This window comes from Amia ocellicauda, chromosome 17 (assembly GCF_036373705.1).
Source record: "Amia ocellicauda isolate fAmiCal2 chromosome 17, fAmiCal2.hap1, whole genome shotgun sequence".
NCBI lineage: Eukaryota > Metazoa > Chordata > Actinopteri > Amiiformes > Amiidae > Amia > Amia ocellicauda.
In genome coordinates, this window is record NC_089866.1 from 6,449,309 (window position 1) to 6,466,363 (window position 17,055).

The following is a 17,055-nucleotide window of genomic DNA, read 5'->3' on the forward strand; positions in this document are numbered from 1 at the left end:
ACTGCCAGTCTGACAGAAGATCACAATTTAAACATGCGTACCTGCTATCAGAGGCTTTGAGCTGAAGTGCACACATTACAAAGAGTATGATCAAATACCCAAGCAACTCTAGGCACTCTTAGCTCAAATACGTAAGTCTTTGTTTCTCCAATTTTTCCAATTTCTCCAGCTGACACTTTCTGCGTTGAAGGGTGTGTGACTTAATGTATACGTTTATTAAGATAGTGTTATTGATTTTGTACATTTTATTTAACTTTGACCTCAGAAACTTTTTTGATTTAATTAGATTTGTCTGAGGTTTCTTTGGATATATATTTTTTCATATGAAACATTTGGAAAACAACATGTGTGTAGTCAGTAAACACATTAAAGAATATGTGCGGATGTATCCTAATTTAAGGATTTTGATTGATCGAAGCATTCATGTACGGCTTAGTGCACCGCCACAAAGATTGACTTACGCAAACAACGGAGATTGTGTTGATTAGTTTTTAGAAGGCTAAATCAAGTAAAGCATATGCATTCTTTCATGAGTGGGTTTGAAAAGTACGACCCAAAGCATCATGGGAATGTATCTAATGCGTCAGAAATACTGCTGAGGGAAGAGATTGAATTTTAAGAGAATTTTGCTGAGATGGTAAAACTCATGGCTGTGGTATAGTAAAAGGAGGAAAGATTCTTTAATATTTGTCACACTTATAGTGTACTTTCATAGACCAATTTCACCTAAATACGGCAACGATTGCTGCAATTCATCAGTTTCTCTTCGAAGTACATTACTTCATTTTTCTATTTTTATTTTTTGTCTAAACTATTTTGACCACCCTAGGTAGAAGAAAGCCATGTGTTCTTTTGCAATGTTGTGTCCATTTAGAGGAATTTGTAAACTGAGAAGGTCTGCACACTAGGTTGGGATTATTTGGAGACAACTCCCATACAAAAACTGATTATTAATTGCATTAGTGTAATTGTCAAGTGTGCAAATGAGTGAATCGTGCTACACATATATTTATACTATTTTACTCAATTAAAAGAGACATGTAAAAAGACTGAATCATCCTATACATTTTCCTTCCTTCCTTTTCTTGTTCTCTTTCATTAATTTTCCTCCTCGGATTAATGCTTTTTTCTTTTTCACTCTGAGTTGTTTTGTCTCCCAGGAGCTATGTGCCCTCCCTCACACAAGTTTCCCATTTTGAAGTAGAACATCAGTGTTTGGGAGAGAAGCCACTGTTACAAAATGGAATTGAACACATGGGGAACAGTCCTGTGGATTAGTGTTTTTTGCTGTACATGTTGAATAAATTGACATTTTAAAGTAAAACAACAAATCCACATGTGGCTAAACACGGGAAGCTTTTTAAAGCACTCAGTCGTGTTTACTGAAACAAATTTGGAAGGACCAAAACTTGTAAACATGTAACAAAAATATATCTTGTATGGTCAAATATTGCTTTGTTGTTTTCAAATCCATGTGCTCAACATCATTTCAGTGGATTAGGTGGGCCAGGCACAAATATGAAATGTATTTGCCGGACGAGTTTGATTTCCACAAACGACAAACAAACAAACCCAACCAAAAATAATAATGGCACGGGATCTTCACATCTGTGAGAGACCTTGGTAATGGATTTGGAATTTTTCTGATCGGGTACTCATCAGAACATTAAAAGGGAACTGCACCTTTTTTTTTTGTATTATTCTGTTAGCTGTACACCGATCAGCCATAACATTATGACCACCTGCCTAATATTGTGTGGGTCCCCCTTTTGCCACCAAAACAGCCCTGGCCCATTGAGGCATGGACTCCACTAGACCTCTGAAGGCGTGCTGTGGTATCTGGCACCAAGACATTAGCAGCAGATCCTTTAAGTCCTGTAAGTTGCACGGCGGGGCCTCCATGGATCGGACTTGTTTGTCCAGCACATCCCACAGATTGGATTGAGATCTGGGGAATTTGGAGGCCAAGTCAACACCTTGAACTCGTGATTCATCAGACCAGGCCACCTTCTTCCATTGCTCCGTGGTCCAGTTCTGATGCTCACGTGCTCATTGTAGGCGCTTTCGGCAGTGGACAGGGGTCAGCATGGGAACCCTGACTGGTCTGCGGCTACGCAGCCCCATACGCAACAAACTGCGATGCACTGTGTGTTCTGACACCTTTCTATCAGAACCAGCATTCACTTTTTCAGCAATTTGAGCTACAGTAGCTCGTCTGTTGGATCGGACCACACGGGCCAGCCTTCGCTCCCCATTTGCATCAATGAGCCTTGGCCGTCCATGACCCTGTCACCGGTTCACCGCTTTTCCTTCCTTGGACGACTTTTGATAGGTACTGACCGCTGCAGACCGGGAACACCCCACAAGAGCTGCAGTTTTGGAGATGCTCTGACCCAGTCGTCTAGCCATCACAATTTGGCCCTTGTCAAAGTCGTTCAGATCCTTACGCTTGCCTATTTTTCCTGCTTCTAACACATCAACTTTGAGGACAAAATGTTCACTTGCTGCCTAATATATCCCACCCACTGACAGGTGCCATGATAACGAGATTATCAGTGTTATTCACTTCACCTGTCAGTGGTCATAATGTTATGGCTGGTCGGTATATATATTGCTATAAATATGTCGAAAATAGTCTGAAGTTAATATATATCTAGGAAAACTGTGATTTTTGAACACATAGGCAGCCACCATCTTCTCTTTAGCTGACAGTCAGTGACGTCATTGCGGCTACACAGGGCTGTGTGTCTGTGTGTGGCAGCGGCACTCACTGTCTGTGTACAAACATGCCACACTGTGTGGCTTTTGGCTGCACAGAACACAGTGGATACTGTCAAAAAGTCAAATTTCACTATCAAGATGACGAAGGGGAAAATAAAATTATTCCTCTTCCCAAAAGATCTGCAATTTGCCGGTCAGTGTGCTGTAAATATGGGTCCTGACGTCGGACCGATCAACACATTTCTTGATTTAGTTCAGCCTGATAAAAGGCCCTACAAATTCAGATATGTATCAAAGGGATAAGCAGAATTAACGAGTGAGTAGGTCTAGTGGTGTTTTTAGGATTGATTCACGAGACATACAATCGCAAAGGCTAATCACAGCTGAGAAAGCAGAGGAGGGAGGGAGAGGGAGAGAGAAAGTTTTCTGGGCAGAGTGGGGGCCACATCTGTATTAGTTTGTTTTATATTGTTTGAAAAAAAAACTCTTGACTCTTATTACTCAAATTGTAGTGCTTTGTAAGCCTGGTGTGTGAACAAAAGCACTTTGCACTTGATGCTAGTCTGAAGGCAGTGCGGGCCACCACTATGTCACGTTTGTATCATAGCCTTGTTTTGAAATCCAAAATGGCGCTGCCCATAGGGAGAAAAAGTTAGCTGAAACGCATACAAAGTTGTAATTTCTTTAAAATGGAACAGATGACGAGTGTAATGTAATTGTAATATATATAGCTAACAGAATAAAAAACTAAAAAATATGGGGTGCAGTTTCCCATTAAGTAACTTTTATTTTACACCGTATTGATTACACATTTCACATACTGGTTTCCGTAAATCTGTTTAGTCTCCCAGGCAGATGGGGCTCTGAGGCAGTTGTGCTGTTGACGTGGTTTCATTTCCAAACTGGCAGGAGCTAGAAACACTCTCTGACATCTCCCTGAGGGGCGTAGTGTTTAAACTGTGTCTGTAACTTGTATGTTGGAAGCAGCACTTGCTCTAGCTTTATACTCTGCCATTTTGAAGTACGAACAAGCTTTTTAAGAAGAAGAATTTCAGGAAAATTATTAAACATATATAAAAAAAATCCTAACCTACGAAGTCAATAAACACTGGACCCTTTCAGGCAAATGAGTATACTTCTTGGATTTAATTGAATCTTTGAAATCGTGCCTGAAAATAACTTTGAGATTGTGCCTTAGAATTACTAGATGCCAATTCAGAATCCTAATGTTCAAACTCAACTTTAATTGACTTTGAATAGGAGTACATTTATTTTTACTTTACTAATACTTAATTGATTTTTGGTGTTTGCACGATGAGTTAAATATTGGTGTATTTGCACAATAAACTTATCCTCCTAATTTCTGAAAGTCATGAAGGAATAGTAATAGCACAACAGATAGAGAGATTACAAATATAATTTTAATTAAATATATTTATATATGCACATGGCAGTTTTCCTTTGGAATTACAGTTGGACAAATTGGTTTAAAGGATTAATAAAGATCTCTAAAAACACCATGTTAAAATGACACTGTGCCATAGCCATAAAACAAATGTAATGCCTCCTCATTAAATTCATATGTGGCTGTGATGCCGTCCTGTGGAATGCAAGCTGTTCCAGGTAAAGACAACAATTCTGAAGTATGCCAGAAAAGCTTTTGTGTTTAATAAAATACAAATCTTTATTGCACTGTAAATATAGTGGTATTAGTCTTCACTTGGGGAGACTTAACAGCCCTTGCAATTAAGGCTTAAAGATTGCTTCTCTCTTTATGAAGCCGTGTGAATCACAGCCTTCTGTAATAAGAAGCTCTGATTGGCTTTTTTTCTCCCAATCAGAGACAGAGAAACTCTCAGGAGGAGCCTTTAATTCAGAATAATTAAGAAATTGTTCAGTGCCAAAAGAGCATTTTCCCTCAGAAGACCATCCCTTCCCACATGTTTTTGTTTTACATGGCTATTGTTAATTTTTATAAAATGCTAAAGCAACTATAAATTAACAACAATCAGCCACGTCTACACAATCAAGTCTGTTTTAATCTTTTTTCTAATGAACCCTAAACGCAGTGTGAAAATAAGTCAAATCTTTCTGTATGTTGACTGAGGAATGTAGTCCTTCATTTTATCAGTACAACTGAAATTGCTTCATATCCCTTTGGGAATGATAGTAGTCCATATCTGTACTCAGTGTACATAGGGTGCATTCAAAAGACAGACTTAGCAGTTTCTCGCCATGGTAAAGCATTACTAAATATCTGCCCATCAATACATTCAAATGTTTTCAGCACTGAGCAGAGGGCATAATTTATTTGGCTTTCTCAAAAGATTGTCAGATTCTACTTTACCGATTTCAGGGCAAGTTAAAATGAATTACTGTGGGATGTAATGTAGTAATAAATGAGAGATATGTAGAGATTCATGTGTTAGTCTCAAATATGAAGACATACTTGGTATGTAAATGTAATATATTATGTCTAGAATGGATGAATAGAATGTATAGGAGCGTATGGATTAAGTTACCAGTTGAGAACTACATACTTTAAATGGCATACAGTTCATTTGCACATTTACTCAAATTCTTTTTTTAATATGACTCTCCGGATTAGCAAATTATGAAGGTTTAATATATGCTGCACTTCAACTCTTAAAATTTAATTAATTGTGAAACACGAATGTTCTGAATTAAGTGACATTGATCCTTTATTATTATTACTGTTTTGGTATTAACAGCAACACCACAGAAGAGGGGGGAACGTATATCAAGAAATGCTGCAAGGGGTTCTGCATCGACATCCTGAAGAAAATCGCCAGGAACGTGAAATTCACCTACGACCTTTACCTGGTGACCAATGGGAAGCACGGGAAAAAGATCAACAATGTCTGGAACGGCATGGTTGGAGAGGTACGTGGCGTCTCTATTACTGGACTGATTTTCAGACTTGCTTCCTGGTTCTGGGCCCTGTCTGAGCTGAATGTCAATTGTGTTTTTTTTTTTGCACAGGTCGTTACCAAGAAAGCAGTGATGGCCGTGGGCTCGCTTACGATCAATGAGGAGCGTTCAGAAGTGATTGATTTCTCAGTTCCCTTCGTTGAAACGGGGATTAGTGTGATGGTCTCAAGAAGCAATGGGACAGTGTCGCCATCGGCCTTTCTAGGTAAGCATTTCTGGACAATTCAATACAAATTAAGTCGGTTCGTGTTTACAGTCCTCTAAGTATGTAGTATGTCTCTACAGGATTTAGAGAATGCACCAAAGGTAATGGGATCATCACCCTGTTTATGCTCCAAATAAGTATTGATTCCTGTTGATATAAATCCACTTTTTATGAACATGTTATAACTCACCTTACACACAAATCCGAAATGAACTCTCTCCCATTAGACGTGAGACATAAAAAGGGTCCAATCAGCAGAAGAAGTACAAGAAGTACAGCCTCATTGACATACTCCTTTTCCCAGCAACAATATACTCACGCACACTTGGTTACATTCTGGTGGCTCATATTTGAATTAACATAAGGACGGTAATTACATGGCTTTGCTGGAAAACCCCTGCAATGGCCCCCTGCCAGATTCTCATTCACTGCCCACATCCAACCAGCTTAATCTTCCAGGCTTTTCATTATCATAGGTGTTGGCATTACTGGAGTGTTGGGATTAGAGTTTTTGACGCGCTTCTGTGTCCTCGTTCCCTCTGCAGAGCCCTTCAGTGCTTCCGTGTGGGTGATGATGTTTGTGATGCTGCTCATTGTCACAGCGATGGCCGTCTTTATATTTGAGTACCTCAGTCCTCTGGGATTCAACAGGAACCTAGCACAAGGCAGAGGTAAGACAAAAAAGACAATACAGTCCAAGCAACACCTGTTATGGCTTTTTCCAGGGAGCCTTGCATCTCAAATAAAGCTCAATGTTGGGCTTGCACAACATTATGTAAGAAACTTCCTTCTCTTAAAGGAAGTAGAAGTTAAACTGAACATTGAGGAGTTGTGCTGAATGTAGACAATAGTATCTTACCTGTATCATTTCCCCTCTCTTTCTTCTCTCTCTCTCTCTCTCTCTCTCTCTCTCTCTCTCTCTCTCTCTCTCTCTCTCTCTCTCTCTATCTCTCTCAAAAAATATATATTCTGTTTAAGTGAAACTGAATTTAAATGTAATGTTTTACCTGCTTTTTGTATCTCCCATGTTTATACACACTTTACATCTAAATCACAGGCTTGATTCACATCAATGAATGCTGCCAACAGTCTTTGGTAGACATTCACAATGCATTTAAATAATCATCTGTGTGTGTGTGTGTGTGTGGGGGAATGCATTGCCGAGGACCACAGCGATTACAGGATAAAATAGAACACCATGCAGAGATTTTAATTTCTTTGGCTTGCCTTTCTATTATACAAGATATCTCCGTCAGATTTGTTTTTTTCTCAGTTTAGCCTTTCATAATCCGTTTATCCTGTTTTTATCTGCTTACAGCAGGAGTATAGGTTTATCTCACCATCGGCAATGCTCTGTGCTATAGGAAGTGCGCAAACCAATCTCTCAAAAAGATAATCTTGGTTATTCAGAGTCTGGAGTAAGGTCTTCACAAGATTGTTGAAGTGGATGTGAATTGCGTCTGCTGTGCTGGGTATCAGCTGTAATCCTTTGGAAGCATCTAACTGGAACCCTGTCTGTTTTGAATCTTTTGGCAACATGCATGAAATTGAAAAGCTTGCCGTCGGTTTGGTGTTTACTTCCCCTTGAAGCTCTCACAATGTCATATTGCCAATGGAAGCTGCAGTTCAGTATAATGTCTTGGATCTTCTTCTTAGGATTCCTAAAAACCTGGTGAATTAAATATGTTCCCTAGTCTACTTTAGGCCTCTTCACACTAGTAAGTAGACAAGCTATGAACCAGCTGCGCTGTACTGTTCTTCATGTGTGGGCGGGAGTTTTCTCCTCCAGTGATGTATTCAAATTTGATCTTTGTTCAAAGTGTGCTTATTCTTAATACATTAGGGATTGCAAAGAATCAGTGGCTTACGCATGCAATACATACTGTTCACACTCAATTTGCAGCCTTTAGTATTACCTACCCCTCCCTTATTAGGAAGCGATTAAATTATTCATTTCATCATCTTTGGGTTTTTATTTTAAAACATGTTGGTGAAACAAAAGTTCAGCAGTAAATTATGTTAGGGTGATAAAATATTCATGGTGTGCTGAAACTTCAGCAGGTCTTTAGCAGAAATGTCAACTCTAACAAATTAGCCATTTGGTACAGATGTCTGTACCTAAACCTGCTGCTACCAGGGCAAAAAAATAAAAAGCTTTTCAATTTGCATGTCCCATATTTAATGCAGCACTGTACTGTGGCTATTGCATAGGATTACAGAATATACAGTATAGATTTGTATTCCTAATTAAAAAATAAAAACCCTGATAGACTTGCAAATGGCGATGCTTGCAATGCTTTCTGTACAGCAGTCACACAACCTTTCTGTTACACAATTCAGACCATTCTTAACCATTTCGCATTGGATATTTTCCTCAGATCCCCATGGGCCTTCGTTTACCATTGGAAAAGCCGTGTGGCTGCTATGGGGTCTGGTCTTCAACAACTCTGTGCCTGTGCAGAACCCCAAAGGAACCACAAGTAAAATCATGGTGTCAGTGTGGGCCTTCTTTGCTGTAATCTTCCTGGCCAGCTACACAGCCAACCTGGCAGCTTTCATGATTCAAGAAGAGTTTGTTGACCAAGTGACAGGACTCAGTGACAACAAGGTTAGTCTCCAATAATAGAAACTTCCTTCTGTTCTATTTGCCTCATCACTTCTATGACTAATCCCAAAACGTGAAGACTAATTTGGTTATGATTGATATCGGCTCATTAAGATAAGTGTAATTGTTTTACATTCAGCAGATACCTTGTATATCTGATCATATTCCGGATTTTGTAATTAGTGCCAGTCGACCTTCTCCAAGGAACTTTTTGCACACAGCGAGGACTCCACATGATTGTCATCGAAAAATGCAGCGACATCCAATTGTAAAGAAGCCAATAACTGCCAGTGATGAGTTTCAGGAGAGACACTTAATCCATTGTCTTGCTTATTAGGTGATCTAAGCTTTTCAGTTTCTCAGCGGAGCCATGTAATACAAAATAATTACTTTCACGAAACAAAAGGAGAGGTTTAACTCTTATTAGCGGCATTGCTGCTGTGGAGGGTAAAGTTCTTTTCTCTCAAAAGAAGAGAGCAACATTTTTGAAATTTGATAAGGCAGTGCAGATTTAAATTGAAAATGGATAAAACTTCTGGTCTGCTAAATGCAATGAGCACGCTGAAGTTTGACCTAACTGGCTTTCATAGCAAAACAAGGCAATGGAATTGTTTAAATTCAGCTTTTAGTTAATCACGTTTGACAAGTGAGCAACACAAGGGAGTCATTAGATGCTGAACTCCAAATATAATAACATTGTATTGTCACTGTATAGAGAACAAGCACGATTATATTATTTATTTATTTTGTAAACACGCAGAGTGAGATGTTTTTCACCTCATTAAACAGGGCAGCTTAATCATTAGAACTATGTTTAGAATGTAAAATATGCTGGATAAATCAATTCAGAGAGAAAGACCATGTGTTGTAATTGTCAATGTCTTTGAGGAGCTTTAACACATCAGCTAAAGATATCTATAGACGCTATTCCCAAACGTAAGGGCGGGACATTTGTCCAGAATTTGTGTCGATTTCTTTCTCTATTCATCTCTTCTTGATTCTCAAGAGAGTGAATGAGGATATTCAAGAAAATTCCTGTGTCAGTTCTCCAGTATTCAACTGAAGTTGTCCTAAGGGAATGCATTCAAACAAGCATCTTGAATATTTAATTTACATACCAATATGCCTCCGTTTGGGTTGCCATGGATAATTCCCATCCCAGGTTATTCAATTACTTCTCCTAATTTCCGTCAAATGTTTTCTAAAGACAGGGAGAGGTTCTTTTAATTCTCCCTGTTTCTAGAAAGCATTCTGAATTCTGTGGGTTTTACTGTCATAGCAGTTGGTTTTAAGGTTGTAGATTGACAGTGTCTAATAAGAGGTATGTTTCCACGTACGCCATATTTAAATTACTAAATCACCTAAACTGTGGTTGTAGAACATGGACCTCTTTTTTAATGTTATTTGAGATCACAGATTGAAGGATAATGTTACATTCAACAGAAGAACCAATACAAAAGGCGTCTATTTTGGTATACTGTACTCAGTTTGTATTCGGTATCTTGTAGGATATAGTAGTACAAACATATCGTACTATGACAGTTTTAATTTAGCTATATCATAAGAACACAGAGCAATTTACACCAGAGTGTATTCTTAGTGTGTAAATTACTAATAAATTTGGAAAAGGCGACGTGACTGACAATAGGACTAAAAACATTTATTTCACTGTTGCTACTCTTTAAAATAGAGTCTCTCTGTGTCCTGGCATCAAACAAAGCATCAATGCAATAAAATCAAGGAGGCTAAAGCTGTAGTGTTACATAATCAAGAAGAAATTGCATAATGAGCAATGAGAGGTCTGTGTTATTAAGTAAAGGTCTGTGGATATCTCAAATGATGCATTTGCTAATGAAAAGGCCCGAGGCACACACCTAATTTCCATGCTGACACCAACTGACATCATTCGATCTCGGGAAAGCTGCTCAGTTAAAGACACAAACATGCAAATGCACAAACCAATGAAAAAAAGAAACCAATGCATTCTTGTTAATCAGTTATTCCCTTAAAAATAATATAGCACTGATTCTTTCTTCTTCAAACAACAGTATACACCTAATTCGCATCGGTGACCTAGATAACTGTGTTTAGTGAGCTTAAAAAAACAACAAATCTAGTTAGAACTAAGTAGAAGAAATGTGTTTACATTGAACAGGAAACCTCTCACTCAGTTTAATAGTGTTGCCAGATCAGTGTTTCGGCACACAGAGCAGGTCTTTATGAGGTTTGTCCTTTTGTCACAGTCAGTAAAGATTATGTGCAACATTCAAGATGTTGTTTGTCTTGTGGAGGCTGTGTTTCAAGACAGGGGCTGTTAAGGGCAAATCAGAAAAATAAGCCCCTTTAAGAAGCAAACATTATTATAGTGTACTATTTGAACAGAAGAATACCCGAACAAACCTAAAAAAACAATCCTTTGGTACACATGAGTTGCCAGTATGAAGGAACTTAATTTAGTTGGTCGTCTTGTCTAGCCACATCCGGCAATTCTCTACACAAGCGGTTTAACTGCTTCCCAATCTAATAGTATTTGTTTACTTCCAGCGCAATTCTGCAAAATATCTCTTGGCATCTAGTGACTATATTTTTCCAAAATGTGCAGGAGGCATCTTCTGAACTTCATATTGTCTCATGCATATTGTGTCTTTCACTGCAAGAAATGTAGCTAAACCGTAATGACACTCAAGTTTGCTTTTTTGTACAGTTTCAGAGCCCATATTCCTACTCTCCGCCCTTTCGGTTCGGGACGGTTCCCAATGGAAGCACAGAAAGGAACATCAGGAACAACTATCCCGATATGCATCAGTACATGGTCAAGTACAACCAGAAAGGAGTGCAGGATGCCCTTGTCAGTCTTAAGACGGGGTAGGTATTGCTTTATTTATTATGATCTTCCAGACATTTCCCCTACAGCATTCGTTTTTTGTTTTAATGTGACTAACTCACTTATATGTTCTTAGCCATTCATGTAGACATGTGGGGGTTTTGCTTTGCTGATTAGATTAAAATGAATTCAGCCACAGCTCAAGGGCTGTGCAAGGACATGCTGCTTTTCCAGCAAAGTTGTTTTAAAATCCCCAACATTGTGTACATAGTTTTAAGGAGCTTGTCTTCTAGAAAAGCTTAATTCTTCCACTGTTTGTTTATTTTTTATGTTGGTTTTTCTTTTGGTTGTCGGTTTTTGTTTGGAAAATGCTTATAGACCACTGAACAGACCATTGTAATAGCTTTTTTGTAACGCAATGAGAAGCAACGTTGCAGTAAAGGAATTAGAATAAAATCGATGTAATAAAGTTGTATTCTAATTAGAGTTAACAGGAGTGAATTTAAGGGAAGCTTTGAGATCATGTGGGAGGAAGAGAAGAAAAGGAAATGAAGGATAGTCTAAAAGATTAAGGAAGGGATACAATGTGAGGCACAATTTGTGCTGGCAGGTTCAATGTCAGATAAAGAAAGGGAACAACCAGAAATAATGAAAAAAATATATATTCCGGAGAAAAATGTAGCTTGAAAACAAAAAACAAAGCATATTTGTACAGCCTTTATATGATGGATTACACAAGAACGCAAACTCTTTTAGTCAGTTCGTGACTTTTTATATAGCTGTCCAAGTTACTTTTTCTGCTTGTTCTTCTACTAAGAATGATTATTTCTGTAGCATGGCCTAGAAACAACACTGATGCATTTAGGTTGAACCACAACAGGCTTAATTTAGGTGTTGCTTAGGTCATTATGAAACGCTGCAGTTAAAAATGAATACAGAATAATGTTAAATAAAGCCACACTGTGACTGTATATTCTTGTGTCTGATCTTTTAACATTAAGGAGATTTAGATTAAACTTGAATCCCAAGACCTACATATTGGATATTTAGTTATATTTTGATAAAACAGAATATCAGTAAGCACTTCAAAGATAAGCTGAATCAATTCCTAAGAGGCTAAAGACTTCCCTTGAGCCAAAATGTATTAAGTATTTCGGTTTTAAATAACTAGCTTACTCTTGAAATACACAAATGGAGGATAGAAAGGAGTCCGTCATCAAGGCCGGTCTCAGAGTAGCGTGCGAGACATTTGCTTTGGTGGGTGATTTTGTTTCGCCATGCGTGGCATTTCCCAACAAAGAGACGGAGGCAGTGCACTGTCGTTGGCCCTGTGTGTGAGTGTAGTATGTGAAGAATGTTACTTTAATAAGTTTGAGTACCATTTGTTTCCTCCAACAAATGTATTGACTACTGAGAAGCTTCATCGTGGAACAAATGTGTTGAATTATTTGTGTGTTCGTGATGGCACACAATTCCTTCAAAGCGAGTGTACAAACTGAGAAACCCTGTTGCTTTTTTTGTGTGGATCCTGTGCATTCTTTCAATGTCTAGAAATGATTTAGGTAAGCAATCTTTCAGCCGCCTGTGAACAGAGGATGGATGGAATTTCTCGTACAGGAATGCTACTCAGTCTGTGATTGGCAAGCCAAATGATCATTTAGAGATATCTTTAATTCATTTAAAGATATCTTCAAATATTTTTAGATATCTCTAAATCATTTAACGATGTCTCATGTAAAAGTAAATTTATAGATATCTCTAAATGATTTGCAGATATATTTAAATGATTTAAATATGTCTTGAAATCATTTAGAGATATCTGCAAATCATTTAGAGATATCTGCAAATTACTTCCTGTTTATTTAGAGATCTTCAAATCACTTCCTGTATGTATCACTTCCTGTTAACTTGTTAATTCATTTCTATGTAACTGAATGAGGAAACAGGAAGTGGTAATCTCAAAATACAGGAAGTCATTTGCAGATATCTCAGAATGATTTAGAGATATCTCAAAATGAATAGGAAGTAATTAGCAGATATCTCTAAATCATTTAGAGATATCTGCAAATCATTTAGAGATACATTTGAAAAGCACCTTATTTAGATATCTCTAAATTATTTTCAGATATCTCTAAGTCATTGAAAGATATCTCTAGATGATAATTTGGCTTGCCACAGTGATTGGCTTCGATGACCCATGGGCATAAATTGTCACTATATTGTCTCTTTACTGCGCAGGGAGCTCATGTGGAACTGTGAACAGCGCTTGAGGGTTATCTTGCTGGGATCTGAATTCTGCAGCAATTAGTTTCAAATGACGAGGAACTGCCGGGTACAACATCATTAAATAACGAAGGTTCTTTTTATTTTTTCAACGCATCCCTCAATTACTCCCAAAGAAGTCTCAAGGCCGGTCTTAAACACTAACTGGCAAATTGAATGCTCGTACGTGGAATATCGTGTCCTCGTGTTCACAATCACTTCCTTGTTCAGCTGCTGAAACAAAAAATTTGGTAACGTACGTGGGGGTGAGCTGTTCTCTGCTACATAAATGCTGCATTAATTATACATGTAAGAAATACACTCATTTATGCATACTTTTGAAGAAGAATGCCGCTCTGCATGTAAGCGAAATGTGAAATTAAATCAGATATGTTATGGGAATAATTAAACATAAAAAATGTATACATTCTGCACTCATAGACCGTCTGTGTGCAATTGTATCCTTGCTTGGGGGATGGAAACAGGTTTGCTTATATCAGAAGCCCAATACCTGTCATGGCTGAAGAACAATTTCCGACGCTGGTGCTGCTTCAGCCCACAGTATCTTTGTGATAAATGTGAGCGATTCTCATTGATTGACTCCTTTAATGACATCGTGACACCGTTTTTAGAATAGAAGACACCTACATGCCCGTCCTGCGCACAGTGATTACCTCTTACGTTGAACAACTAAAAAAGGAGACACACATGACTCTCTGGCTCTCGGAGGAGAAATATTTAAATCTGAAGCTCTGTGTGGGTAGTCTTTTGTGAGCAGCGTCAGACTCTTTTAGAATTTAGCTGGCCTATTTCTTTCTTCCAGTGACACTTGAGAAGCAAAAAAAAAAAACACACGCCCGGACGATCCACTAGGGATATCCTTTATTCACTGAAGGCATAACCTTGAAGCTTTCCTTTCTTTTTACACCTTCAATGCCCTTTCAAGTGCTCATTAAATTACATTAAAATTGTGCTTTAGATGCTTAAGATCATGACTTCTGTGTTCAGCCATAATATATTTCCTGTTTGTGCTGCAAAAAAAAATGACTAGGCCTCAAAAGGACACTTTGCGACTGCATCATCGACACCATCATGAAAGCCACCCTCTGACCCCTTTGCGGTTCATTTAGCTGACGTCTGCTGGTCAGTGTTTTATTATTAGGCCTATCCACTGTGCTGTTTGAATCTAACTCGCATTAAGGTTGTAAAGGTCTCATGAGTACATCTTGAAAGATCAGGGGCTGAGTTTAAAGCAAATGCAGTGAAGTCTGGTTTCATAACATTGACTCCATTGGGCTGCTGTTGTGTTTGTTTGTGTTCTGTTGTGTACCCGAGTTAACTCGTGGCACTGCTGTTTTATTGATTGGAAAGCCTTTGAAAGAGCAACTCTGCTGCGTGTCAGTGAATAAGTAAAAAAATCGTTTGCAAGTCATGTACCAGAATCATACTGTTGTCACTGACTTCAAACGTTTTGACTGCATAGACAGAAGGCATACAAAGATTGCTGACTTTAGCAAATTCCGACTAACAAAAACTTTCCAAGACCCCGTCACCTGCTTTTCACTTATTCCGTGTGGCTGGTGCAAAGACTGCACTGAAACATAGCCATTAATTAATATTAAAACTTTGAATATGATGGTGATGATGTTTTGCCATGAAACAAATCAAGACATTAATTAGCCCAAGCAAGGGCACAGCATTATAGATCAAATGTTAAGTTAATATTGATTTGCTTGTGTGAAACGTTTTATTTCACAGAATTTAATTAAAGTTCCATGACTACCTGAATTATACATAAGTATATATAAGGGATTTGTTTCAGATTATTAATGCTAACGCAGTGCACTTTTAATATTGCCCTTGTACCCTTTCTTAGGTATCCGGTCTTTCAAAACTAAGGGAGATCTTGTCACTCATCACTCATTACTGCTTACCCTTCACCTGAAACCCACTGTTTGATTGATAGCGGACAATATGTTCAGCAATCTGTTTCCGATTTCTTTGGGAGGTCATATGTGTGTGTTTTTTTCCTCTTTCTTTTCCTGAAGCAGCTTCTTCCCCTACTTAGAAACTCATTGAATCGAAAACACTTTCTATCGTGGCAGAGGGGTCTGGTGTAATGATATAAACAAAGTCTGGACTTAACAGCATCATTATTAAACTGTATAATTAACCCTGTTGATGGTGTTTGCCCCAGAGGAACTATGCTTCAATTTCATTTCTGTAAACAGAACATAAAAAAAAGCTCTACCAGGAAACACAATGGAAAGACTTATGTAAAAAACAAACAAACTGACGCACTTTGATATTCTTACAAGCTGTGAATAAGATTCTTCAAACAAACATGATTAATACATTTATTCATTTAAATGTTTAAAAAGCACAGTACTCAAATTCACTTTTGTAAATTCTATCATTTTTGCTTTATTTTAGGCAGATCTTCACATTACAGTGTACTCCTCTATTGTAACAGTGATGTGTGTGTCAGGCATCTTAATTAATTGTTGACACAGAAATGAGCAGCCTAACACAATACCAATCAGCCATGGCCATCCCTGTTCCTAGACATCCACAATCCTGCAGGTTTTATTGGCCCCTCAAAACCATCTGTCTTTGAATACCTTGAACACATGGCCATTTTGACTGATTAAGCCCAATAATTGAATCAATTAAGTAAGTTAATGGTCAGGATTAAAGAAACACCATAACACACCGTGACTCTTCAGGGCCAGGCCAGTCATGCACCACATGTAAAAATACACATATTTAAAGGTGGACTACTGATTTGTATAATCTCTCTACACACATAATTAGGTCTCTGGAGCTTGTCTTTTTTTTAACATTAAAAAATGTTTGGGAATTCACGCTCCTTTGACCGTTTTGGTGGCTGCTCTTATTTATTCTGATGTGATTCATTTTGAAGCCTTAAACATATAAAAATTGTCAAAATGTCAACATGGTTTACATATATACTTTTCAAGAACGCGTGTGCATGCGCTTCAACCCAAACCATGGAGGAAAATGTATAGGCTTTCTATGGTATACAACTCCTTTTTCAAATTCAGATGTAATCTTTATTCTTATTTATGAAATATTTTCCTCATGGTTTGACATCATCTTTATCTGAGTCTTTGCAGTCCCATTAGTTCGTTAATGACATGTCATGTAAGGCTGGCTCTGGGGATCAGACACAATTTGCCTCCTCGATGCTTCAGCATTCATGCATTTATGCAAATATTGGTAGATCCTGTTGTGTTGGTTATTCTTTTGTGTTTGCTATGGACCAACTTATCTTTTTGAATTTGCTTCTCTTTTGAAAGCTGCGGTTGGGGCCTTAGAAAATAGTTTCTCATTTTCTGTGAATTTGCAAAGAATTTGTATCTCTGCCTGGTGAAGCATGTCAATGACTCGGTTTGATCGGAAACCTAACAACGTGTACCGATTAAGATCTTTTGGGTATTTTGCATGTAATAATAACATTTGTAA

At 38.0% G+C, this 17,055-nt stretch overlaps 1 protein-coding gene across 1 annotated transcript in view; it reads left to right on the forward strand.

The window, feature by feature from the left end:
• The window catches only part of grin2aa (glutamate receptor, ionotropic, N-methyl D-aspartate 2A, a), a 121,025-nt gene that overhangs the window by 92,424 nt on the left and 11,546 nt on the right, over positions 1-17,055 (forward strand). Inside the window, exons 5-9 of the mRNA XM_066689909.1 lie at positions 5,454-5,625; positions 5,725-5,878; positions 6,424-6,549; positions 8,257-8,486; positions 11,188-11,348. Coding sequence (XP_066546006.1) covers positions 5,454-5,625; positions 5,725-5,878; positions 6,424-6,549; positions 8,257-8,486; positions 11,188-11,348 — 843 coding nt within the window. The remainder of the gene's footprint in view (positions 1-5,453; positions 5,626-5,724; positions 5,879-6,423; positions 6,550-8,256; positions 8,487-11,187; positions 11,349-17,055) is intronic.